General features: G+C 37.7%; 1 protein-coding gene across 1 annotated transcript in view; it reads right to left on the reverse strand.

Moving 5' to 3' along the window:
* Positions 1-27,749, reverse strand: part of NRG3 (neuregulin 3) — a gene marked incomplete at its 3' end in the record, with an annotated part of 323,202 nt that overhangs the window by 178,310 nt on the left and 117,143 nt on the right. Inside the window, exon 2 of the mRNA XM_083866686.1 lies at positions 7,778-7,907. Within this exon, the coding sequence (XP_083722812.1) occupies positions 7,778-7,907 (130 nt within the window). The remainder of the gene's footprint in view (positions 1-7,777; positions 7,908-27,749) is intronic.

Genomic DNA, 27,749 nt, shown 5'->3' on the forward strand with positions numbered 1-27,749 from the left:
AATTTTCAGGATATACCTCTTCATCTTGTATTTAGTTTCAGGCAGCATGTACTGAGTAATGCATTTTCTGTATGTCGCAGCTTTATTTTCCTTTAGAATTAGGAAACAAGAGGCAGTTTAGAGGCAAATTATCCTATTAACAGATAAACTTTCTTAACAGAAGTTTGTAATTTGTATAGAATGGATTTGACTCAGCTCTACAGGTGGATTTGTGCTACGCAACCAGGATTCCTTGCCAAGATACATCCGCAGAAACATGAGCAGGCACAAGAAAAGGTGATAAAACTGCAAGGTTCCATCAGATTAAACTATTCCTGATATTGAGATATGGGAATAAATGTTAGCCCACCACTGATCTCCCACTGAAGTGCCAAATGAGGAAATCCAAGCATTATTAGCAGCCCCAAGAAAAAGCCATCTCAGCTGCTGAGCTGGCAACCACATTCCTCACTTCTCCCTGCTGAAATTCCAGGTTATAGCCCAGCTCCTGATTCAACCAGCTGAAGGGATCTTGCCAAATCCAAAGGGAGCTGAATTTGGCCTCCTTCTCTTGCAGAACTCCAGGAAGAGATGACAGTTTACTTCAAGCCTCCAGAAATATTTTTGTTTCACTCACATTACTGGTTGTTCTATAAAAAGGAGATGTATCTCTTCTATCTGGGAAGCAACTCTGTACAGACATAAATGAAAGAATTAACACTGTTTGATTTGATGCTATTATCTCTGAACTACAGATGTGTAGCTTTAAAAAAATAAAAATAAAATTTAAGCCTGTAACTATGTTTTCCTATGCTTTACATTAACTGAAAATGGATTTACATTAGTTTTTAGTATTCTAAGAAAGACAAAATTCATCTTATGTTTTTTTCAGACCTGCATGCTGACACAGCTTTAAAACACACTCATTTTCTAAAGTGTCAACATTAACTTTTTGGATACATATCTACAACATTTCTCCTCTATTTCCTCAAACTCTTTCAAAATATTAACTTGAACAAACGTTTCCAACAAGACAAAATGGAACTAAGATTTTTATGTTGCTTAAATTGAATGAATCACAGGTGAATTGTTAAATTGAAGTGTAATTTAATTATCTTGGCGTGCATTTTATCTGTACAGTATTATGACTTTTACTTCATTGTTCCCACTAGAAAAATGCATCTTCACCATAACCTTAAGCATAAATTTCATGACTTCAAAAGACAGAAATGGAGCCAGGAAACCCCACTGATTAGTAATCCATTTTTTTCCAAAGGAAAAGCAGTAGACTATATATAGTGTGAGGTGCTCAGCAGAAAGCAAATAAAACCTGAAATACTATGAATACAGGCTATAGAAACTTAAAACTATCATTAAAGGCAAAGTTTCCTTTCATTCTGTATTTCTTTTGACTGCTAAATTAATTTATCCTCCCCCCAAACAATAAAACTAAAGACAAAAATGTTTTCAGAAGATGTTTGAGAGGGATAAATGTTTTGCCAGGGACCTCTGGTGCTTGAAGGAATGATACCCTGTGAAAGGCAAATGCTGGTTCAACCCAAAAAACCTTAAATGTTGGAGGGTGAACCTCTGTAAACACAACAAGGAAAATATCTGTCAGGACATTTGATATGAAAACTATTACACTGCTGCATTTAAAACCCTTAGTTTTGCAGATATTTGAAAATAATTGGATTTCACAATGCCTTTAAACTGGCCTGTGCATTCTGCAAGCTGAAAGCATTTTCTACCATAGAAGTTATAGCAGAAGTTGCATGCAATAGGGGAAAACCTGTAAATAAAAAGCACTGTTGGTACTGTCAAAATTAATCAATAATTAAAGTACTTTGACAAGAAGATTTCTCAAGAGCTCTATCTTCTGAATGTAAAATGATGAAAGCATGAATCAGATGTTCTTGTGTTTCATATGAATATCATATTATGTGTTCCTGCACTATTGCATCTGGGGAAGATGTTAAAAGACTCAATTTACATTTAAAAACCTGTTTGTTATTTACTGAATCCTTATATCATAATATCAGACTTGAAGGGGCTTAATTTCAGAGGACTGTTAGAAAAAGAATAGGGATAACTGAAAAAGTACTGATTTTATATAGGTGAAATTTGCTATTTGGACCAGTTAATTTAGTTTTTATTCCAATTAATTGCATCCCATTAAAGAACTCAAGGCTTATATGTTGACTGCAAAAAAAAAATCAGCCCAAATGATAAAGATTATGCAAGACTGGATAATATGAAAAGAGTTAGGATACCTAGGTAACAAATAAGAGTCCTGCAGATATTTTGGACTTTACACCATTTCACCCTAATGTTTACAAACCATTTTTCTTCACAGTTCATATCTAAAAAGATTTAAAACAAGACACCAGGTATATGACAGCAAAGCCATGCAACCTCTTCCTGTTATTTCTAGGGGCAGGAGCTTGAAAGAGAATGCACAGAAAAACCTTGGGTTTGGGGAGGGTTTCCTGGTTTAGTCTTTGGGGATTTTTTATTTGCTTGTTTTGTGAAGGAGAAGAAATATCTAAAATTATAAAAGAAAAGCATGATGGTTTCCAATTAAAAAAAAAAAAAAAAAAAAAAAGACAGATGTTGTCACATTGTAGATAATACTAATATGACTTAAGGCAGTAAAGGTTTTAATTTATTTATTACAACTGGTACCTGGAGTAATTTAACATTGGCAAGCTGATGCTACCCTGGGAATGTGCTCTCCCTGTAACAGACTTCTTGGCCAGAATTCCAGCCTCCTGACTCCTCACAGGCTGAGTTTTGAAAAGGATGGATCAGGCACAACACTTTAGGCACACCAGCCATTCCATTTGAGCTAAAGAAACAATCACAGCGCTGAAAGCAACCACAGCCTGGGAGAGCACTGCTGAATAAACAGCTGATGGAGTAATAACACAATGGGGATCTATATGAAAGTTACTTAACAACAGCTTGTAGATGCCTAACTTTGAATTTCAACTTTTTTGCTTCAGGCTTTCCAAAGGAAACATGAAAGTAAAGGTGCAGCCAATCCAGAAAATGGTGCACAAATATAATCTAGATATGTGCTACAGCAACGCTCTAAGACAATAATTTTCACAACAGGAGCTCTCTTGATTGCCCTTCACATGGAAAATATCCTAAATTCTTCCTCCTTTAAAAGTTTCCAGCTGTATGCTACATTGTCATCTTAGTACAGTGGATTATTTTGATGAAATTATGCTTAGAATATTATGATATGAGTGAGATTCTTTACTGTATTAAATAGTGAATTATTTCCTGGGTTTGCATTCTGGAGAAGTGTCAGCAAAATACAAGATGGGGAGAATGCACAAAATGGAGTAGCTGGTATTTTAAAACACCTAGGTCAGACTGCCAAAGCCTAGAAAACAAGCCATGTAACTAAATCAGGGAAATTATATTCTTAGCTTTTTAGATTTTTAACTTATGGTTAAGTGCACGTATCATATGCCATGCTCAGAACTGTTCTAAAGTCCCATCTGTTTGATCCCTTTCTCCTGTTTTACTGACAGCAAGGGCTATGCCTGGATTACAGTTACTACTCTGCAGAAGACTCACAATAAAACCTGACAGTATATAAACATTTATCCAAACTGGATTTTCATTAAATGGGGATTCAATCCTTCCGCTCTCATGACAGACTTTGAAATGAAGCTGAGAAATGCTGGTGTAATTTTGTTAATCAACCAAATGCAGAAATGAAAAATTTATGCAAGATCACCAAGCCAGGATTCACCAGAACAGCATGAATGCATCAAAACCAGACTTTCCAATGAAATCTGAAAACTCTGGGATTGGAACCACAGAAGCCACACTTGAGATGCTGATGTGTAACCTGCTGTAATTTGGTCAACTGGAAATGATGTTTTGTGAGTCTATTCTTTTATTCTCCACGGTCAGAAAACATATTCAGGCTTTCCATTGCTTGAAGGAGAGATGAAGGACAGGATGAAAGGAATATCTCACTCACCATACTCAAATCTATAAATCAGAGTCCATGGCCAATTCTGAGACCTCCTGTGCATACACAATAGTCTTAATGAGAAATTCAAAAGTACAATCCTCTTCTCCCCTCAAAAGTTTTAGCCCCTTACTCAACAAGTGTTTTCCAGGCTTAAGTGGGTTACCTAAAGAAAATGAAGGGACTAAAAAGCAGAAAAAAAAAAAAAAAAAAAAAAAAAAAAAAAAAAAAAAAAAAAAGGTAGAAAGTCACAAAAAATAGCCCAAAAACCACAACTCCACAAGCCAAACTCAAAAAAAAAAAAAAACCAAAACCCAAACCTGGAATGACTTGAGATGGGGTCTTTCAAATAAAACTGTACAAAAAAACCTAAACAGGTCTTTTTAAAGCCTGGATTACATCATACCCCATTAAACACTGATGTGTCAGAGTTGACTGTGTACTTGATTTATTTTGTGTAAATTACAAATTAAGGCACCCTCACCATTCAGCTAAAATTCTCAAGGTGGCAACATTGAAAAATTTTAAGCATATGGAGAAGCTAAAAATGAAGTTTCCCTACCGATGACCTACCCTATCCTTAAAACGAGCTCATGTTAAACCATTCACAAAAATAAACACTGAAGTCACAGCTTTAAAATAGCACAAAACATCCAGTGGATCTTGTTTGTTACCTAACCACGCAGGAGAACTCTTGCCAGTTTACATCCCAGGCAATTTTTTCACCAAGAGACAACTGAGTAAAATGTAGAAGTTTGAACAAAAAAAATAAAATAATTGAATTATAGATTTTGAATTAAATTTAGAATAAAAATAATTAAATTAAAAAAGAGAAAAATTAAAATCCTGTGATTTCAAGAGGCGAACCGGAATGGAAGATCCATGATCAGGGCTCCTTCTGACCTCCTAATTTTCTGTGTTCCCAGTGGTCTCCTGCAACACAGCCTGGCCCCCTGCCCTTGGCCAAGGGTTCATCTTATTCCCAACTCCCCACAATTACATGTTCAAAGTAGGAATCCCACAAACCAGAATGAGCCAGAGCCAGAGCTCTATGACATCCTGGTGCCAGGGTCACCAGTGACAGCTGGAGGCAGAGGATGGACAAGTGCCAACACTCCAACAACACCATGATGGAGTTTATAACCCTGAAAGGCGCCTGAGCTGCCAGTTGAGCATGCTGGATGGGTCATGGGGATGCAGAAGAAGTCCAAGGTATAACTCAAATATTTATTAATTGCTACCAAATCTCTCCTTCTGTCCATTTTTAATTAGCATATTTATCCTCAGACATGCACACGCAACAAGAACGACTGCACAGCTCCCTACAAATATCATCCACTAACACCCTTCAAACCTGACCAAGTGGGATAAAACTTTTTTGCTCATTCAAGGTCCTCTGTCTGCAGCTGTTCCACATGGCAAATCCTCATTTCAGTAAATTGGTGCTCTGCTCCCAGAACAGATGCAAAATCACTCTCACAGTGAGAATATACAATGAAGCCTGATTCTAAGAACCAAGTACCATTTTAAGTCTTCATAATTCTGCATTCAAATTATTTTCAATGGCAATGGGAATTCCTTAACCCTAGTTAAAAAAATTGCTTTTTACTAGTTAGAGGACAATGACAGTCTATCAGTATTGTATTTTTCTATATGTGTACATTCTGGCTGCTATTTCTGAGCACTGTTATAGGCCACAGACAGAAAAACAAGGGTCAAATCTCAAGGTTTCTCTCTATTAATGACAACCCTATCAATATACAAATGATTCTGAACAGGCTGCTTGCTTGCAGTGTCAGAAGTCCTTACAAAACTAAACTAAAAGTATTAAAAATAATCACCCTTTAAATTTTAAAATGTATCTTCTTCTGCTCTGTGAAAATTGTCTCATACAGATCTTTTGGTGTTGCACCATTCAAAGTACCCACCATAAAAAAGATGTTGAATTCCCAGAGAATGTGCCAGTGCCTGGAACTTGTACAAGCAACAAAAAACCCCTCAAACACACAGGAGTCAAGAGACTCCCAGAGATGTTGGTGCTTTCCTATGGAAGGATAACACAAGGAAGGTGAGGAAAAAATTTCACCCTGCTGGAAAAAATGAAAAATCAACGTTCTGGCTTGTTGAGTTAACAGGGGAAAGCTCGGCTGGAAAAACTCAAAGCATTAGTCAGGCTGCACTATCAGAACTACAGAAAATAAATGAGAATTTGGCAAAGACAATAGGAAAGATTCTGAAAGTCAAACAAACCAACAACAAAAAGAGTGCAGCTCTTAAGAAATATCTCCTGCAGGTTTTTTAAGATGTAATCCACAGTTTACAAAACCAGTCTGTTTAAAAAGATTAGATGCTAAACTTATCAGCCAATTTAAAAATTCTCATATACATCCATTTTTCTCTGCTATTTTATAGCATTTTTGTTCAGTTTGAATATTCTGACTATGAAAAACACTTAAATAATTGAGTGATATAATTCCCTTAACAGCTCACGACATTTCTAAGAAAGACCAGAAAACCTCATCTGCTTTGAGGAAAAAAAAACAACCTGCGAAGTATGTACCTGTGTACCTTCCATTATGATGGAAGTAGAAAAAGACATCAATTTTCCACAATAAATGAGTAATAATATTTAATTTAAGCATGCCATCCAAAAACATAAAGAAGGGAAATGAATGATCACTGAACCATACACAACTGAATGGGAAAAATCACCAGTATTGTATAATAAAGGGGAAAATCTCGGAAATATTCTTCTGATGATGAGCAGAATTTCATCAGCCTTTAAATTCATAAATTTCCATTTTCAAGCCAGGCACGTGTGACTTTGAGACTTTGTTTTTTTTCTACTCGTATTGGGACTTAGTATCTCAAATCCCAAATCCTTCAGGAAATTTTCTGTCTTCAACACTTTTTACAATTTATGTTAGAGTTCTCCATACATTTAGATGTTCAGATTAGAACTTGGGCATATCAGTGTCTCAGATACACCTTTTGTATTCCATTCACAGTATCTTAGGAGTAAATTAGACCACAAGTAGCCCAAAATAAAAAAATCTGTTCTTCTCTTTAGAAGATTGCTTAAATAACTGGGGGTCTGCGTGTGTTAAAATCCTCATCTTTGGGAAGATATTGCAGTATTCCTTCTGCATATCACTCCTTTTTACTGGCCTCTACGGCTAGCTGATATCAATAATAACAATAAGTGATCTGGCTTTCTTTTCTGATATACTTTTCTATACATTCAAGATGGGCTTGCATAATAGCAAGAAGTTCAGGAGTATAAAAGTGTACAACAGCTATGAAGCAGGTTCAGGTGGCTATCATAATTCATTTTACTTTTCAGTAATTAAACTTGAGAAAACCATGTTCTTAAAACTACCAGCCCTTCCTCTCTCGCAATTAACAGTTCAAACAGCTATTGTCAAATATTCCAGCTGGAGTACCCAAAATAAAGGAATGCTTCTGGTATGTAGGGGACTATATGACTGTTATAAGTAAAAAAAAACACAATAAAATGAAGCCTTAATCCTTACGTATTTATATGATTAGAAAATAGAATATTGAAGAATTTGCTTATCTATGAAAAGATCAAAATGTTGCTTCTTTTATTTACATATTTCTGTATATGATTATCACAGACCACTAAAAAACCCACCAGCTGTGAGAGACGCAGTTGTGTTGGAGAAAAAAAAATCCCATTGCTTTCCATCCAACATTCTACACCTGAACGTCCGTAATTTTTTTTCCTAACGCTTCCTCCCTCAGTCAGAAGAGTTTTCTGGCCCTTCCTGGCAGGTGACTTACCGGCAGTGTTTGTGGGATCCCGTCAGGGTTTCGATCACAAAGCATTCCCCTTCGTTGAGACAATAGGCAAGGTCCTTGTCTTTGCATGGCTTAAAGTGCTCCGAGCGCTCCGTGGAATACGTCGTCGTGTCTGAGGAGAAAACAAGGCAAGGAAAAAAATGCTGTAAGGGCAAATATTGGATATTCCTGCAGTAGATGTTGAATAAATTTGATCTCACTGGTCTCAGTAACATCAAACACAGGCTAAAAGAAGTGGAAAGCACAAGGCGCGAGAACCTCTGTCTGACTGCAGCGGTATTTGCAAGTCAAGTTTCTTAAGATTCACAACAAATACCTGCATAAAAACAAACCAGACTGCAGCAAAGTTGGAGTATAACCTCAACCGCTTCCAATTTCCAAGGTTTTCCTGTTAAAATGTGAAGACACATACTTTGTGTCCTTTAACCAGAACAACTTTTTGTATTACTACGCCAAAATACGGTTTGAAATAAGATACAATGCTTTTCATAAAAACCAAACAGCAGTAGCTCATACAATGTACATTTAGAAAAAAAAAAACCAACTCAAACCTACAATGAAAGAGGAAAAAAAAAAAGCCAAATACCCAAGGCCAGTGCTAATTTGATTTACCAGTCACAAAAAAACAGCCTAAAACTCAAACACAAGCAATGTACCAGTGATTGTGTCATTCCAAATAAATCATCTGTAAGTGTACATAAGTCCACCCCCAAAACACTGTTACAGGTAGAACTGTTGGCTGCACCTTTGGAATATTTAGATAATTAGATTTGGAATAGACTGACAGTGTGTCAGAGAGAACCATCATCCCTGTCTTCTAATGAATCTTTTTAACCTTTCCAATCCAACTGGATTAATCACCAATGAAGTGAAATTTTCAGAGGAAGATGCCTGATTGACACATATTTTAATTTTCTTCACTATGACAAGGTTTCGTCTAATGAAGTGTGATTTTCAAAGTAGATTATGATTTCCACTGAGCCATGGTTTATTCTTCATATTCAATCTTAATTCAAAGAGCTTAAATTCCCAATCACTTTGCAGGGCCTGATATATATTGAAATAGTAAGAGAACATTTTATTTTATACCATACAGCCTATCACAAAATATTAAGTTGTCTGCTATCAAATAAATGAAGCAATGCTCAACAGACATGGAATTTGCAAACTCAAAAGTTATACAAACACTTTAACTTGGTTTTCCTCATAACTCAATTCAAGGTAAACATCCACCAAACTAACACCAAAGCTGAAAACCAAAATACTGAACCACAAGACACTTGTAACTATAGTTCTGCAAGAAAATTCAGATAATCCCAAAAAAATTGTCAAAGTAACTTCTTGTTCTCAGTATATTTTTAATAAAACACTTCTACAAGTTTTCCTTATATGCAGACAAAATGATAAAAGATTAATAAAACACATTTGAAAATAATAAGAAAATCCACACGCTATTCTTTGCATGCAACACTTTTTTGTTATTCCACTCCAGAAAAAAAAAATTGTAATGTTTTCACTGCAGAAAAAAGAAAATCCTGAGAATAAACTCTAACACTCTTTCCTCAAATGCTTTTACAGATTCAGAACAAAAGGCTGTGCCATTCTCCCCAGCAGCAGCACTTACAAAAAAGATGCAGGATAAATAGAAACTGTTTTTAATGATTGAAAGCAAACTCTGAACTGAAATGTATCAAGTAGAATTTTGGAGACAATACAAGATGTTTATAGATGCAAACAATTGACATCTCACTGTTGACATTTCAAGAATGATCAGCTTTAATGTAACAAAAAAATCCCTCACATAGAAAAGAGATAGCTCAGTTACTTTTTAAGGTCAATTTTACCCAGGAGCACTAAAACGACCATTTAAAACTTGATTAGGCAAAAAAAATAACCATAAACCTGAGTAACCTGTTATATTTTTACTCCTTTTAAATATGGAAAACGGATGGTAATGTTATTTGAAAGCAGTCATGATAATTAAAACTGATGAGCAGAAACTGAGCTTGATCCAGCTTTAGGGAACAGAACACTTGTATTTGTCAGCCTGCCCTGAATAAAAAACCTGTGCAAACACCTTTATGAAGGCAGCTGCAAAGCACAGAGCAAAGGAACCTGAGGTGTTCCCAAAGGACAAAATGAGGGATGTGGGCACCTTCACAAAGCCTGGCTGAGGCAGTGACACAATGAATTCTCAAAGCACAGCTTTGAACGTGCAGGAGACTCCTCTCCCACCATAATTAAATCAGGAACGCCTTGTCAAGGTCAGCATTTTTAAAAGTTTTAGATTCAATATGTTCTTTAAAAGTTTCGTTCTGCTTTAATTATTCCTCTGTTTAATATTAATTGACCCTTGTGTTTTATTTATAATTGGGCATAAATTGCAATACTTCATTTTCTCCACTTGGACACAACCTCAAGCTTTTCTTTGGTGTTTTGTCACTCAACTCTCAGATAAAAGTAGAACAGTTGTAGGTAACAATGATGTTGGCAGCTCCTCTGACTGCACTCCTAATGTTGAAAAGCACTCAAGAATTGAGAATAACTTTTTTTAAAAAAAATAAATAATCTCATTAAAAGTCATATTTCAATTAGAGTCTTTTCTGGTTTGGAATGCTGGTGCAAGTCTAAGCAGGACATGGACACTTGGTAGAGCTGAGCTGTGCACGGATCTCAAAGGTCCAGCATTCCAAAGCTGTGTCACTCACTGATATCCTGGATGTCCCTGGAGCTGCTGGGTACTTTCTGCTGGAGATAACTCATGTATCCCACACTCATAAAAGTTACAATCCTGTTGTTATTTTATGTTGTATTCACAAACTCTGCTACAGCTTCATTAAATATTGATAAAAACAAAACCTAAAAACTGGTTCTAAATGTAACTGCAGAAAGTACAAAAGAGAAAACACTGTAGAGACTGTACAGCTTTCCCGTTTCTTTGTCTAATAAATAATAAATCCTATTGTCTCTTGTTTTATTTTACTCCTAACTAAATACTGAATTGACTTTTCTATGCTGGAATTATCCTTTGTAGCTTCAGAAGCCTGGTATATAAATGCAGTTCTATTGTGATGTTTGAGTTTTTTATGATTTTTTATAAAAGAATTAATAAAACCTAGGCATTCAAAAAATTGAATAATACAGCTCCTTCATTTATTTTTAGTCTCTGAATGAAGTAACAGTCCCAAATGTTTATAGGTAACAAAGGGGAATTTCTGTTAAGCATTCAGACATCCCTGAGTTCAGTGCCTGCTCCTTAAGGTATTTTTTTTCATTTTTTTAACTGCCATGTGCCCAGGTGTTTCATGCAAAAGAAGCAGGGGATATTAATTTCTGCTGGAATCTTTCCAACTAAGCTGGAATAAAAAAAATTCTAGGCCATCTTGTTCTTATTTTTCTTGTCTTACTGTATCAGCAAAGGTTTATGCATGATTCCCATACTCCAAAAATGGATATATCATTGCCAACCCTCGGTTACCACTGTCTAATCAAACAAACCAGAATTCCGTTCATATTTCAAAGGAAGGCTTCAAGATCTCTTATTTATAAACATAGAGTTGGTTTCTAAAAAAAAAAAATAAAAAATAAAAAAAAATAAAAAAATAAAAAATAAATCAACCTTTGGGACTGTTGAAAAAAATCAGTAGAGCATTTACAGATATTATTTTATGTCTTTTAGGTCCCAGACAGTCTGAAAAAGTGTTAGTGAGGTTGTATTCTTGTCTCCTTAATGTATGTCATCATATTTATACCAGTCCAGGATGGCTCCTTATAGCTGATTTTTTGGGGGTGATCTTCAAGACTAGAAATGCTATTTGCTCCTTCAAGGCTACGACTTTCAGTGTTTCTAATACTATGTCCTGATATTGATAAACCTGGGCAAAAATGCAAGGAAAAGAAAGAATGCAAGATTTAAATTATCCTGGGAAACACAGCAGCATTCAGGGCAAGTTCTTCTGCACAGATTGCAGCATTCCCATCCATCATCACATTTGTCCTGCTTCACAAACAGATTTTGCTGATTACATCTCCAACAAAACAAGTTTCCTACATCAGCTTTAAATGATACCCACACTACATGGCCCTCTCTCTCTCACTGTAAACATTTTTTTTTCCAGGCAGACAACATGAGCTGCTGTAAGGAGAAAACTGACCCAGGAGAGCAGGAGATGGGAAGGTCTTGCATAACTTCTGTGAGTGGCAGACACTCAAACTGTGCAGCTACACACAAATTAACACAGGTAAGGCAAATGCTTGCTGCATTTCCAGCAGGGAATATTAAAACATGGTTCATTTTAATGCCAGAGCTCACAAACTAAAAGACTTTTTAAAATGCTGCCTATTTTGACTACCACTGGGTATTACCAGCTTTACAGATTCAGCATCAACACACAAACTGGCTTTTCCTTTATCTTTTTATCCATTTATAACTGATCATTTCCCAGAGAACCATTATTTACCGAGGCACCAAACAAGCAAGATGCTTATTTTAAATCCCTGATCCCATTTCTAAATGCACTGCAAAAAATAAGCCAGATATGAGCAACTGAATTTTCTCCGAAAATACGACTCTAGTCATCCAAAAAATACCTTCTCAAGAAACCCCAACGTTTTTTTACAATATATTCTCCTATCACTATAGGAGTGTAAAACGTCAGTGAATAGCACACAGGGAGTTAAATTTTGTGTTTGGTGGAGTCAATGGCAAAATATTTATGATGATTCAGGCATAACCAGGAACTCTGAAGTTCCTGTAGGGTCATCTAGTGCTTCGCTCCTGAGATCTCAGAATTATCTAACTAGAAACAGCCTTGCACAAAAAAAAAAATTAATCTTACAGAATAGTTTATATGTGATTTTTGTTTATTCACTTACTGAACCTTAAAAAAAAATAGAACTTAATTTTTTTATTCCTGTGCTTTTAGAAGTGTCCTGGTTTAGGAAGGGTATTTCCCAGTTTAGAGCTTCTCCTACTCCCTCTCCAGTTAGAAACACATAAGGCAAAGATCACAGGTGGAGATAAGATCGATTTTACTGGAAACAGCAAAGAGAAAAGAAAGGCAACACTAAGAGCAACAACACTGATAACAAAATGTACAAAAATGGGGCGATTTCCATGTGAAATATTCCCCAAGCCAGGGACAATGAAAAACAAGGGGGTCAGACCTTCTGACATATATTATTAAAACCAAAAGCTTAATAATAGGAAAAGCTTTTTTTTTTTTTTTTTTTTTTTTTTTTTTTTTTTTTTTTTTTTGCATTTAGAGAGACAGTTTTGTATAAACAAGCAATAGAGCTCTGGATGTTGATTATTCAAGAAGCTACTCCTTGGCCAGTTTTGTGCCAGGGAAAATTCTATTTAATCCAATAACAATTTAAAAGCTTTGATTGCATCATGATATAAAGGAAAGTTGTGCTACAGATAAGGAACTCCTTGGAGCTGTTCCATTATCCTTTAGATTCAAATGGGCAGATCAGTATAATTTAGCAAAACAAACTGAAATCAACACTCCCTGCTGCTTTTGCATGAAACACCTGGGCACATGGCAGTTAAAAAAAAGAAAAAATAGCTTAAGGAATATGCACTGAACTCAGGGACATCTCAATGCTTAACAGAAATTCCCCTTTGTTACCTATAAACATTTGGGATTGTTACCCCATTCAGAAGACTAAAATCAATTAAGGAGCTGTATTATTCAATTTTTTGAATGTCTAGATTTTATTAACTCTTAAAAAAAATTTAAAAAATCCATTTAGACAATGTCATTTCCAGGTGTTGCCTTCCCAGTCAGACTTGGGGGGGAACTGGAATTGTCATCAGAGATGGCCCCAGTATCTTCCCATCTTTCCTTTCCATTTCACTCTGAGGATTACATAAGAAAGCTCATGTGATATTAACTCAACCAGCACATTCCTCTGTCTGTACAAAGCAGCACACCTTCCACCAGACTGCTTTTCTCCCATCACATGCACAACTGCAGAGAAAACACAGAGCACTTCCAGAAGAAGAAATTGCATACAGTCATCTCTCCAAAAATCACACGTGCTCCCTTTGTCAGCGACTCCTAAATTAATTCTTTAAGTGTGACCTTGTTGTTCGTATTTTCTAAATGTTTTTGGAGTTTGAAATCACTATACACAAGTACTAATATATGTCTTGGAAAACATATGAAAGCATTTTCAAGTTACTAGTGTGTTTATTAGCAAATATCACGTTATTTACTTGATGCAAAGAACTCTGAAATACAAAACTCTCTCTTATTTTCACGACTTGAAAAAAAAAAAAAAAAAGTCAAACTAACCAAGAATTAGTTCTGGAAAGGTATCTTTAAAGCATCACTTTAAAATTTAATATCTGATCACATCTGTCAGAACTTAAATACTGAACCCTAAACACCTCTGAAATTCATCTCTGTATGGGCAATTTGCACATCAGAGCCTGCATCCTCCTGTGCTGCTCAAACCAAAACCAGGGAAAGCTGAACAAATGGGAAATGACACAGGAGAGAGCCCTGTGAGACACAAAGAGCCAGAAGTTTGGTGTCTAGGAGCCAAAGAAACAGGAGTGACTAAGACTCTAAAAGGTTTTAGTGTTCAAAGTGAAGAATCACTCTGAAATTGAGTTATGACAGTTCTGATGGGCTCTTTAGGTGGCAGAGTCCTTTTGTCAATCAAATGTATCCTGTCATCCTTCAGTAGGATTTATTAATTGATCCAAAAGGAGCTAATAGAGGAAATCAGTGAAAAAGCAGCATATTGGAGATTGTGCCAGAAATGGATCCATCACCCACACCAGGGTTTCTCTGGTTTTTGACCCCTGCAGTCCCACCCAGCCCAGCACATCCATATCTCTGGAGACACCAAAAGACCTTGAGACCAGATGGTACCACTGCACCAAAACAAGGACACCCTCTTGGGGATGTGAAAATAGCTCTAGGAAATAACCTCCAATAGATGGAGAAACTGAAATACCGGTAAATTAAACGACTTTAGGGCATAAGAGCAAAATAGTAAAATAATTTTAAAAATAAAATAAAATTTAGACTTTAGGAAGTGCAAGCAAAACTTGGGAGGGATACCCCAAACCAGAAAATTCTGTGTAGGTTAAAAGATGCTAGAAGAAAGCAGATGTAGCACACATCTGTGATATCTGCAATCACCAACATTCTGAAATAAAAACCAACCCAGTGAAATGAAACATGTAACCTAGTGAATCACATGAAACATAGAGAACCAAATCAAGAAGAAATTACAAAAAACTAAATTACCTAAGTAATTCAGTACTGCTACAACATGAGTATAAAAGTGGTGTTACAATTATTGTTACATGCAGTAAAAAACCCAATTAACAGTCCTCCAGATCTTTTTCCTTCTTCAGTTCACAGCTGTCTTCTTTCTCCCTCTGCCTGTGAAACATTGTGGGGGGGGGAGTTCAGATGCAAGGACCAGAGGAGAGTAAAGGAATGACAGAAACCTTAGAGCTTGAAGGCAAATATTTCTGTTTAGAACATAGAGGGACTTCACCTTGCCCCAGCTCTCGTAAAAGAAAGAAATGCTAGAATTAACAGAAAAAGTCTCATCACTAATGGTAGTTGGCAAGTGTCCTCATTGAGCAGCAACACTTGGTCAATCACAGGTCTGTAATAATCTGTATTTGCACATCTTATCTATACATTTTATAGTAAACAATAGCAAAGGGAAAACAGTAACAGTGCTGACAGGTTGGGCAGCCTGGGCCTGATCTGTGTTCTAAGGTTTACAGTTTTTCTGGATCATTTACAGGATTAAAGTTGTACAGGAACGACCCTCTCAGGTTGGGTTTCCCACCTGAGATTCAGGTTGTTAAAAGTCCTTGACCCTCTAGAAGCCCCGAGTCGCGTCACAAGAAAGAAGCAGAGTCCTCAAGGCCTTGTTCTCAGGCGTCTCCTGTTGTTGATTGTTTGATATCTCAGAATTGTCTCCGCTCCCAGCCGAGGTTGGGACAGCGGCGAGGACACGAAGGGACTGCCCCCGATGGGCCTGGCTTTGCTTTTATACAGATCCCTGTGTCTGGTATTGACCATTCCATACCAGTGCCCAGGGCCTGCACTAGAAGGGGCATTTCACTTTGACCCAATCCACTCAAACTATCTTGTGTCATCACCACCTCAGGAGATGGAGGACGAGGAAGAAGGAGAAGAACTCAAGGCACCACCCAAATTCCTCCATTTTGTCCCCCCCTTATCTCTATTCTAAGAACCCTAAAACTACTGAATTTTTCATCTTGTGTTGTGTTAAGCTACTATTTTCACTTCCTGGTGATTTGCAATTCCTCTCTTCGTGTCGGAAGTTTCTCCCATGGACTAAAATCAAACGCAGTGTTTTCCTGGGCTGTGCCAAGGTCTCCAACCCCCCCTGGAGCAGCTCCACACCTCCTGTCCAGGGCTCAAACTCCCTTTCCTGGGTCCCAGCTCATCCAAGGGGATGCCCTGGACTCCGGCACCACCCAGCACTGTGTTTTCACCATTTAATAAATCACTTCTTATAATCACCGTCAAGGTACTGTAGGCTTAGATGGAGATACCTAATGGAATAAAAGAATTCTTCTTGTTATATGAGGAAACACTTAACGTTTTAATGTAAAAATACTAATTATCAAGAAGATCTGAGTAGGTTGTTTGACTGGCAGTGATGCTCTTTCTCCAAGGAATTGAAATAGGTCAAACAATACATTGACTAGAAACAAGGGAAATAAGAAAGTCGTTTTAACTCTAAGCTTCTGCATATTTCCAAGGCATGCAATCTAAATTTTATTCATGACTTCATTTATAATTCTGATATCCTTGTTGTGCAGACATGCAAAGTCAGGCTATGAAACATTCACATTACTCTCCACATTTCCTTTCAACAAAGAAAACCATATATTCTAAATTATGCTTTATTTTTGAAATCTCATTTTCTCACTTTATTTCTTTTAATTCAGTCTTCCAGAACAGAAAGGGGATGGGCATGAGAAAATAAAATGTCTTTGCAACAGTTTCCTCATTCTGCACTGCTCTGCCCTTGTGTATGGATAACCTCACAGGGCTTCTCTTATTCTCTTTCTCAGGTAAGGAGAACAATTTTCCACCTGTTTTTGATGTGGCACTGTCAGAAGTTCACACACACTGCAAATCCCCACAACAACAAACTGCTCAGCTTTATTGGCCAGCATTTTCCAGGGCCAGTAATTAGGTAAATCACATATAGCTTTTTAATTTACACACACACTGCTTCAGCACAGCCAAGAGTCAGTCAACTGTGGTAAGGAAGAGCCGGATAATGAGGTTCTCAGTGGGCTGCTACAGCTTCAGAAATCAGACTGGAGTCAACAAAACCCAAGCTGGGCTGAGTTTGACCACAGATGTCAAAGGTATGTCTAATATCTTAACATCTGTACAAATATTCTGCAATATTTTGGGGAATAATATAAACATGATTTTTTCTATTTTGTGAATCCTTGGCCTTTGACTCAGATTTGAACCACATTTAGTTGCCTCCCCCTCTGATCTTCAATTTAATATAACATTACAAGTTCAACATCCATGATAAAAATCAAAGTCATCGCCTGCTAAGTGAAACACATTTTTCTGCTCTATTCCCTGCAACTCAGACTATTATTGTTGCTACAAAAGTTTAGAAACTGAAACTTGTTGGCTAGCTGCTTATCACTACAGAATACACAGCCTTAGTGCAATAAACCAGCGTACATATTCTTGTTAATGGTAAAGCAAGGAGCAAAGGGAAGAGAAGACAGAGTTTGGGACTACACAGAAGATGCTTTCATGAAGACAGAGTATAATGCACTCTGAAATTTCTCTTGGGACCATTGCTACTATAAACAATATTCTGCTGGGGCTCCTGTTTTTCACCTCAGTCTCCACAAGCCACAAGACTGTAAAGTTGCATTTGGAGACACATAAATGCTCCTACATCCAATGTGCTCTACAGTTCTAATTTTATAACTTGTCACAGTACTCGCCCTGAGCAAAGTAACATAGGCTTTTATATGTTATCAACTAAGTGCTTGGTTATGGAGTTTCAGGAGATGCAATTATTAGTTAAAATCTGCATTTCCCATTTTAGTGTGTTTAATTCGTTAATTTTAGAGTTAAATTAAAAGTTAAGATGTATTTTTTTCCTATGGTGGAGGTGGTTTAGAGCATGGCTCACTGGCAGGTAAGAGAAACATGCACACAGCTCTTTTACATAATGCCACCAAGAAGATTATGAAAGATCAGAAACTTCATTAACACCAAAGCTAGCCACCAAAAGGAAGTCAAACCTATTTGCCTTCCACATTTAATAATCTCTACAACAGTTATATCCTTCCACAACCATCAAGAGAGTACATATAATTCAGTCTTTTAACAGTACAGCAAGTTAGTAAACGAGTAAGTTATTGTTCTTCTTCTCTACGTCTTGAGTTTTTCCAACTCCTGAGACCTGAGCACCAGAAGCACACAAAGCACTCAAAACCTTAGGAACTGCATTTACTCAATGACTTATAAAAAAATCTAACACCTCACCATTTTCTCCTTTTCTAATAATTCCCTCCCTGTTGCACACATGGAGCCTACAGCATTGCATACACACATCAAGGCAAAATCTGCACTGACTGTGGCTGAGTTCTGGTCACCAACAGCCACAGAGCTTATCTGTCACTGCCAGGCACCTGTGGGCTGATGCTGAGGTGCATCTCACCAGCAATTCCAGCTGCCAGAGCTTTTTGGGGTTATTGGGTACTTCTGGACCCAAAAACCCCAACTTCTCAGTCATTCCTGAGTGAAGCATTACAACAGGCAGGCAGAGTGCTGTGCAGTAAACACACTCTGCTTCTTTCAGCAGAATCTGGTTGTTTTGGTGTGAGTTACGTTTTTTTTTGGTTTTACATAACTGAATCAGCCTGTACAGAGCACCCTCCCAACAAAATAGTTGTGAAAGCTCCGATTATAAACATTCCAGTAATTACTTAACTCCATTGAAAATCGTGAAGGAAAAAAAATGTGTCCCTGAGAACTAAGACTAACTAGAATTTTCAACTTCTCAAAAACACTCAGGTAATTTTCTATTCATTAATGACTAGGCAGACTTTGTAGGTCTTATGCTCAGTCTTCCCACCTTTAAACTTTCTTTGGGAAAACTATCACATATTCTTTTAAATTAGAGCTTACAAAACCCCAAACCAACCGAGGCAATGCAGAAAAACCTACCAATCCTCTAATTTTATTTACCTGAAACATTCACGTTACTCTCCACATTTCCTTTCACAAAGATTGAGGGACAAATAAATTCAATGGTCAGTTTTTCCCTCCAATGCTGCACGAACTCACAAAACACGAGGTTCTGCAGGGTGGGCTTCTAGCAGTGTAAATTCAGTGCTACACAAACCTCAATCTTCCTTCACACTTCAAGTTACAACAAAAAACAGCACGACAGAACAAAGGCACCACTACTTGAATGTCAAAAAGGACAAAGGCGATGTTAAAATAGCATCAACAAATTTGCACTGTAGCGACATTTCGTGATATTCGCAATTTTCCCCAGTTCCGCGTTAGGAGAGGAGAAGAATGAAACAACTGTAGCAGCTTTTCTTCTTGCTCTGAGAAGCATTCAAATGCATTCTCACTCCTCAGTCCTCTCCACTCCACAATTAATTGACTTAGATAACACACAGACTAAGCACCATTGTAGCGTTCATCTTGCAAACAAAACTAGCCTTGAAATAGAAAACAGAAGTATTCCTCAGCTTTCCGACACTCCTGAATCAAATCCATGTTAAACTAGGTTTTCCACCAGTGTTAGCTAGCAGAGAACATGACACTTCACACACTGAAGTTGCATCCTTGTTTCGTTACTCAAATTAAGCCAGTACATAATTGAAACTGAAATATCTCCTACCTTTACCCATGAGAAAATTTGGGCAATATCACAAGCACTTTGTGTCTCACTGTACCGGCTTGATGGTGGCAAAGCAGCCAAGCTTTGCACTGCTAAACAAAACAGCTTGAGGTTCAACAAATCAGCAGTGTTGGCATCTGATATAGCTCAAGGAAGGGGGAGGAGAGTCACTGCGAGATGTCACTGACAACTTCATTTCCACTTCTGTGCAAATTAAATGTAGGCTGGGGCACAGAAATGGAACATAATTAGACATAAAAAATAGGACTGCAGGCTGTGGTTGACTGAAGATACTAGTACAGGAAAGGAAAAAGCCAATTAAACCAGTAGTTTACCTCACAAACTGCAGCATTAATAACCCTAATAGAACTACAGGACAACAATCACAAAAGTCCAATTCTGGAAGTGCAACACTGAGCACCTCCAACTGCAGCCTAATTCCACTGTAAAATCCTTCTACAGGAAAATGCATCACATACACTGCTCTAGTGCCACCACACTGGAGAAAAACATATATACAAGCAACAGATGTGATCACTGAAACATGAGAATGCAATATGAGCAATTAACAATTAGTTGGGAAAAGATAACAGGAAGACTACATTATCCTCTTTCAAATGGCTTCTAATTTTTAAAGCTGATATATACAACAACTGAATAACTGTTCCAACTTAGACCACTGATGCATCTTTCAACCTGCTAACCAGAATAATAAGCCCAGTATTTCACAATCATCATTGTGTTAGGCCATTTTTAATGACATTTTATAACTAGCAGGAGATTTATTGTCTACTCAGAAGCTGCCCACTAGGCAGCAAACTTATCACTACTGCAGCTGCCTCTGAATTTGTCATGTTACAAAGCTGACTCAGACAGCGATTTCGTGCCAGAAGATCTTTGGCAGCAGCAGCAAAAATCCTAGTAATATCCTCTGGAAAGCACAACTGCTACTCTTGGAAGGATGGAAAAGACCAAGAAAAAAAAAAATCAGCTGATAAATCAGATAAGCTAGTTTCAAAATGCTTCAGTAATCACAGTCAGAAGTTCACAGGAGAGGAACCCTATCACTAATCAATTCTTCTAACAGCATCGCATTTCAGGTTTGTGGAAAGAAGTCCAGGCAGAAATGCTCTTTACAGTGTTTTTCTCCCTCCTCTTCCACTGAATGGTTAATATCGACTTGGTTTCTCCAGTCATGTTGCTTTTTAAATTACTCTCATGTAATGTTGCCCAGATCAGACCAGTAAGTACATACATAGTTAAATATGTGAGGCTTTAAATAATGGGTAAAGTGGATTCAAACAATGGTTCTTGACACAAATAGCTCACCCAGTTTATCCAGGTTCAAATTCAGTGCTTAACTGGGACAATATTAAACCAAGGTTACCGACACCTCTTCTTAAAAAAGAGTTTCCCCTACATCTCTAACCAAACATCTAAGCCTGGTTTGGAAGTACTCATGCAGATTGAAACTACAAGGCAGTTCATTTTGAATCTCAGATTTTTTTTTTTTTTTCTTTAAAAGAGTTATTTTTACATTGCTTCAGCTTTCAATTTGTTTTTGCCAACAGTAAATTTAGACTGGCTGCTCTAAAAAGCAGTGGAAAAATGTGTGATGGTTTGGACCTAATTAAAACCTGAGCAAAAGCATGAAAAACCTGGGGACAGCACACAACCAGAAGTTCTCTACCACCCAGAGAAAGTGGAAATCTTTGGCTTCAGTCATGGTTAGGCCGAATTAGCCATTTTTCGAACAGGAAAAAGCTTCATAAATGAAAAGGTTATTTAAACAGATCCTATGCCAGCCCCCTTGAATAGGCACTGGCGCATAGAAGAAAGACACACACCCACATCTAGGAGAAGGAGAGAGTCAGAATTTCTTTCCCTGAAGCTGATCTCATTTTTGCTGCAACAGCCTCTATGGGGCACTGGAGGTTGGAGTGAGCTAGAACAAGCTAGAACAATTTTCAGACTATCTAGTTTGCATAAGCAATAAGGTTGGCATCTGGTGGCTCTAAAAATAAACATAATTCAAAAAAAAACCCAACAAAAAACCCAGTCCTGGGATGGTAGAATTAATGCTTCACATCCCTTTTGGCAGCTTCTATCTCTCCATTTGCCAGCTACTCTATTTTCTCCAGTTGAGTATGCTTCATGGTTATTCAGAAGATTTATGTATTTTCTTATGCTACTGCCTTAGTAATGTCAAACATGCAAGATGATACTTTCTGCTAGCTAATTCTCTTCCCACTAGATGACAAGGACTTCAAAGACAGAAGGAACATCTTGAGCCTTTATTATCCAACTTCCCACTTGTGCACACGCTGCACGCAGAGCTGGTTTGAGGTGGCAACTTGATAGCAAAGCAAAACAAAGAGCACATCAGTTCTGTGCATCTTGTCTGTGGAGATGAGCTGCTGGAGAGCTCAGCATCAAACAAAGGCAGCAGCACACCCTGCCACACACTTAATCACGAGGCTGGCAGGCTTATCTCCGAGCACACACGAAACGTGGGTATTGCTGAAAATCTCGGCGTGTTCTCCTGGTATATCAAAGCTCAAATCGGAAGGAAGTGGCTTTTGAGTACTGAGATCTATAGCACACCTGAACTGACTATTGGAAATGAAAAACATACAGAGCCAACAAAAGCCAGTGTGGAAGCAAATCAGGACTTTCAGTCATCCACAATGGCTGGGTAAAGTCTCAGACAACCCCACAGATCTGTTCCATACACCGTGGCCACTTGGATCAATATCTGAATTGTGCTTCATATTTGGGATGCTCCAAGAAATAAATTCACGTCCCCAGCTCCATGTGTTGTATCCATAATTCTCGTAACACGACCAATTGGCGCTGCTAATGGCTGTTTCAGAAAATAAATAGATCACTGATGCTGCAATTTTCCAGGCCAACACAACTGCAAACGCATCGTGGCTCTAAAATCCTCACTTCACACGCTCAGAGACTGCAGTGCCCCTCCACGTACAGCAGGGCACTGTGACCACTTCTGGTGATTTTCCCAGGCTCTCATTTCATCACCAAACAGATGTGAGACTTCTGAGGAGAGTGAACAACCAGGCAAACAGCTGAGAGCTTGTACATTTATAAAACCCTAGCTGAAATTCAGCCTTCCAACAGCTGCAGCCATGCTCATGACATTTTGAGAAAACTGAACTTCACTCCTGCGAAGATTTTTGCTTTTCTATGCAAGATTTGCTGCCCTATTTTAGGATTCAGGAAGGATTCAACACTTCACATCTCTCTCTCTCTCTCTCAGGGTAAAGCTTAATTTTTAATGAATTGTAATTAAGAACTGAAGCCCCACCCTCTGTCCACCCCCGCAGAGCTTAAAACTCCAGCAACCATCTCTTCTATTCCCTTCCCTCCCACTTCAGCACTGGAGGCAGAATGAACACAGAGTGGGACCCTCCCATCTCTTCACAGAATTAGACAGATGAATACACTGGGAGCACATCAGGAAGCAATTCAGAGTATGGCTTTATTTCAAAAGCTGTGTACTTTGAACATTCCTTGAAATGCCAGAAGAAATCTGAGCATCTGTAATTTTTTGGGGACATATTTTACATAGGGAGAACTTTCAAGGGCTGAGGGTTTAGTGTTCTGAGCTATCCTAAAAATCAGTACAGCAAAAACCAGGACAGAATCTGCCCTAAAACCAGGAACAGTTAGAAGCCTCACTTTGTAGATGTTAATATTCTCCATATTGCTGTGAGCTATATTTGATATTATTAGTCTAGCATCAGAGTTATGCAGAGCACTTCACAAAATGCAGGAAATGGAGATTTACTCCTAGGAAATTTGTCTCACGAGTTTTAAGAAAAAAAAACCACACCATGTAAAGGGTCACAAACTACAGAACTACTAAGGTAACCTTCCTCTCTGGTGGTTATTCAAGTTTCCTTACAGATGGCTTTTGGTAAAGGCTTAATGGCTGAAGAATTAGACATGCAGTCACTGAAAATATCTAGGTTTTTATCACAATGTTCCTAATTAGGACTGAGAAAAATAACAACACCAAATACAAACACCAAAACAAACAACAACTTCCCCCCACGCCCCTTTATTTTTTTCCTGCAGACCCACAAAAGGACTTACAAACTTCTCCCCCCTCCTCAGCTTTTAATTCCACTCTTTCCACACTGCTTTGATCTGGCCTTGTTGACAGACATGCACTTCCCAATGCCTAATTTTGCAGATACACCTCATTGCTTTACCTTCATTACTGAGTGTCCTCCTCACATAATTCTGGCATACAGCAGTCTGGACATACACAAACACTGTTTAGTTTCACCAGGACAGAGGACAAGCTAATAACACACATGGGTAGTTGGCAGCAGTGGAAAAATGTAGACTGGGGAGTGCTCCTGTCTGTGTCTGCTCATGGAATTAGGAAGGTGCCACCAGGGATAACTTTTGTGTGCAGGATTTGGACTTGATAAAATGATGTCATTAATTTGATAATCTCATCATTCACCTGATTTTTAATCAAAATGCAATCCTGTACATGTATGCACTCATCTGGCTACATAGATGCACTCTGAATTGTTTATAAATGTATCAGTAGTTTGGTGTAAGATTTATGGGGTGGATTGCTGGCAAACCAATCAGCATCTCATTTCAGTTTTATCTAGGGAGAGGCTACAACATGAAAAAGACTACGAAATTATTCTGTGCTTCAGCAAGTATCTTGAAACTCTAATATACAGCAGCTCCCTCCCCCTGGAGCTTTGGGAACCTCTGGTGACATTGGTATTTCAACAACTACGAGTTCACTTTGACAGAGGTACTAGAAGGAACAGTAGAGCTACTTCGTTATTTTCAAACCCAGCAATAAACATGGGATGTTAAAGGCTTCAGCACATTAGTTACTGATCTCAAATCTTTTTAATGATGTGAAAAAAATTAAGATCCACTGTTTGTATAGAATATTCTCTGTGTTTATTTACTATGATCTAAAGTATCATATTCAAGCAAAGCTTATAAAATGCTGTTGGATAGCAGTTAAGATTCTCAACTTGTTCCAGTTTAAGCAGAGGATGCAAACTTCCCCTAGGTCAGCACTGCAGAAAGTTTTATTCCACTAGATGCAAGTTTCATTAGATATTCAGTGGGGAAAAAGCATCTTAAATAAATCTCTGTATCACGACAGCTCTTTGGCCTTATTGACTGATACACTACAGGACTATGAAAGGAATGGAAAACATAAAGAGAAAAATCCCTCTATTCAGCTCAAGTCCATTTAAAAAAGTATGAATATAAATAACATTGTTTTTCTGCCTTCTCCATCTTCACTTTGCCCCAGTTCTATGGAAAGCCTTCAAAATTGTAAAAACAGAATATGACCTTTGAACACATCTTTTACAGAGCCTTCTATCTCCCCAAACTCAAAACTAAACTTCTGCCATCCCAAAGGCAAAGAAAGAACCCCACAAAGCAGGGGTGGGGGAGAAGAAAGTGCAGCCTATTTTTGAAGGGCAGTTCTCCCAAAGCACCCTCTTTGCTCAAACAACAGGATCACTTTTGAACAGGCACAGCACTGACAGCAGCTTCTGGCAACCCCCAGCACCAGTAATATGAAATCACAACAAAAGGAGTTGTCTGGGGCTTTTTTTTCCCCTTTCTTCAAGAAAGTACACAGACACAAATCTTGTCCTGAAAAAAATAATAACCTAGAACAAAATAAAGAGGAGAAAAAGGATCATTATTAACCTTTAACAGAGATACAAGCAAATCACAGAGAAACAAAGTGATGGACTGGATGGGACACACAGTTTACAGCAGAACCAGGAAATAAACCTGAGTATCTGTATATATAAATATATACAGATATAAGTGTATAAATAAACTGTATCAAACTTAACTTTCATTTTGACCAAAGTTCTCACAAATGAGGATGAGCACCCAAAACACCAGACTTAGATGTAGTTAGCAGCTTATAAACTGCAAATGTAATGAATCAGCTTTTTCTCACTTAAATCACAAAGCCACAGAATCCAACTTGGAAAGGGCCTTGGGAGGATAACTAGTCCAGCATCCTTCCCAAAGCTGGGTCAAACACTGAATTTAGATTAAGTTGCTCAAGGCTTTGTGTTGAGAAGCCTAGAAAACCTCCAAGGACCTGTGTCTTCAATATGAAATTTAAATGAAATATGTCAAGAAGAAAATATCCTGAAGAGATATTCTATCACTCACCTTTTGGAGAAAGCAAGCACGATAATTCTGATCATAAATAATGCTATTTCATATTATCTCTTAAAAATTCTTGACCTGGCTTAGGTGTGCAGCAAGTGAGGGCAAGCAGAGGCCAAAAAAGGCAACGCAGAATTTCAAATTATAAATCTAACCTGTCTTCAGGTCTGACTTTTTTTAAAGTTTGAATTTATTGTAATGACAGACTGTGTTAAAAATACAAAACAATACAAGACCTGCATCCATAATATCTTCCTTCACTTCTATTAAAAAAAGTATTTTAAGAAACTTCTTTTCCAAGAAGTACAGTCTTGAAATAACTCTTAATTTAAATCTTAAAACAAATGACACATTTGTTTCTGACAACACTCTCCAGCAATCATTGTCATTTATGACTTTTAAAGAGCACATGATGTTGCCTGTGTAAACATCATTTTTTTTCCTCTGATTGGTTTCAATAAAGTAATTTTTTTCCAGGCAGAACATTTGAATTACCATATATTGAAAAGCAGAATGTCTTATACACATCTGGTTTGGATTTGTGAAGTGCCTTGTTGTTCATACATTTTCAGCTGCGTGGAGTAAAATTGTGTTGATGAAGCAGTAAATATTTTTTTTATTGAACACAATGAAAGATGAATTCCGAGAACAGTCCACTGTTAATTACCACAGGTACTCTGCCAAATATTTACTTGAAAAATAGTCAACAAACCAAGCTAACAAAGCAGAACAGAGACTTGCACAGTGACCCATGGGGTTCAAGCACAGAACCCAGAATCCTGCTGCACATCAGACTGACTTTTTATCACCATCTGCAACAGGAACATCACCTTGCATTTCCTGGCTTCTGTCAGTCAAGCCTTTAGGCACCTGAAATTAAATCCACCCCTGATTTCCTCTGGACATACACTGGAAGCTGTGGCCTCTGTTGAGGCCCCAATTTACAGAGTTGCAAAATAGCTCTGCCAAATCCCTGGGTATGAAACGCTTTGTAATTCAGTTAGAAGCAAAGCAAAGCAACCAATGCAGCCACTTGCCCACAAACCTCACTCTCTAGCTCAGGAAAAAAGTGATAAATTTAATCAGAAGATATGCAACGAGGTTATATGATAATAAATAGATGGGTAAAAAGAAAACTCAAAAAACAAAACAAAACAAAAAAAAATCTCAGATTATCAAATGCTTTTCAGCAAACCAAAAAAAGAACATTTTCTTGCTTCTCCTTTGAACCAGCTGGCTTGCTATGTTCTCCAGACAATGCAGAAGCCCTGGTTTCCTTTTTTGTATCTCTCAGTTATCTATCTTCACATTCTGCATCTCAGAGAGATCAGAATCTCTCCCAGAAATTCTGTCCTCACTGTTGAGCTTTTGAAGACTGTTCATCAGTCTAGTCTTGATTTCCCCTGCTGATTCATCAGTATGTGCTTACCCCAAGGTGTCTAGAAATGACACTTTGTTACATAGGACAATTAACTTTATTCAGTCTGGCAAAGTTTACAGTTCAATCTTTAATAAAGCATCACACCTATTGATGGGTGACCTGCATCAACAAGACTGCTTTTTTTTTATTTCACATACCTAAAAATTGGACTTCAGCAGGAGCAGGCAGGTGTTTCTGCATCCTCTGCTGGCATGGATTACAGAGGTTTTGTCAGCCTTTCCAAATTTCACAGCACAAGCCCCTCGAGTGTCCCCTCAAAAATTAAGGGCATAATACTTGGAGAATTCCCCACTGTCTGAAAAACATTCCCATGGAAAGCTGCTGAACTGCAGCTCTGGAACAGAGGGTATTATTTAGGAACTTGGGTCTGCACATGTTCGTTTA

Source organism: Zosterops lateralis (genome assembly GCF_965231275.1).
Source record: "Zosterops lateralis genome assembly, chromosome: 8".
Classification (NCBI taxonomy): Eukaryota; Metazoa; Chordata; class Aves; order Passeriformes; family Zosteropidae; genus Zosterops; species Zosterops lateralis.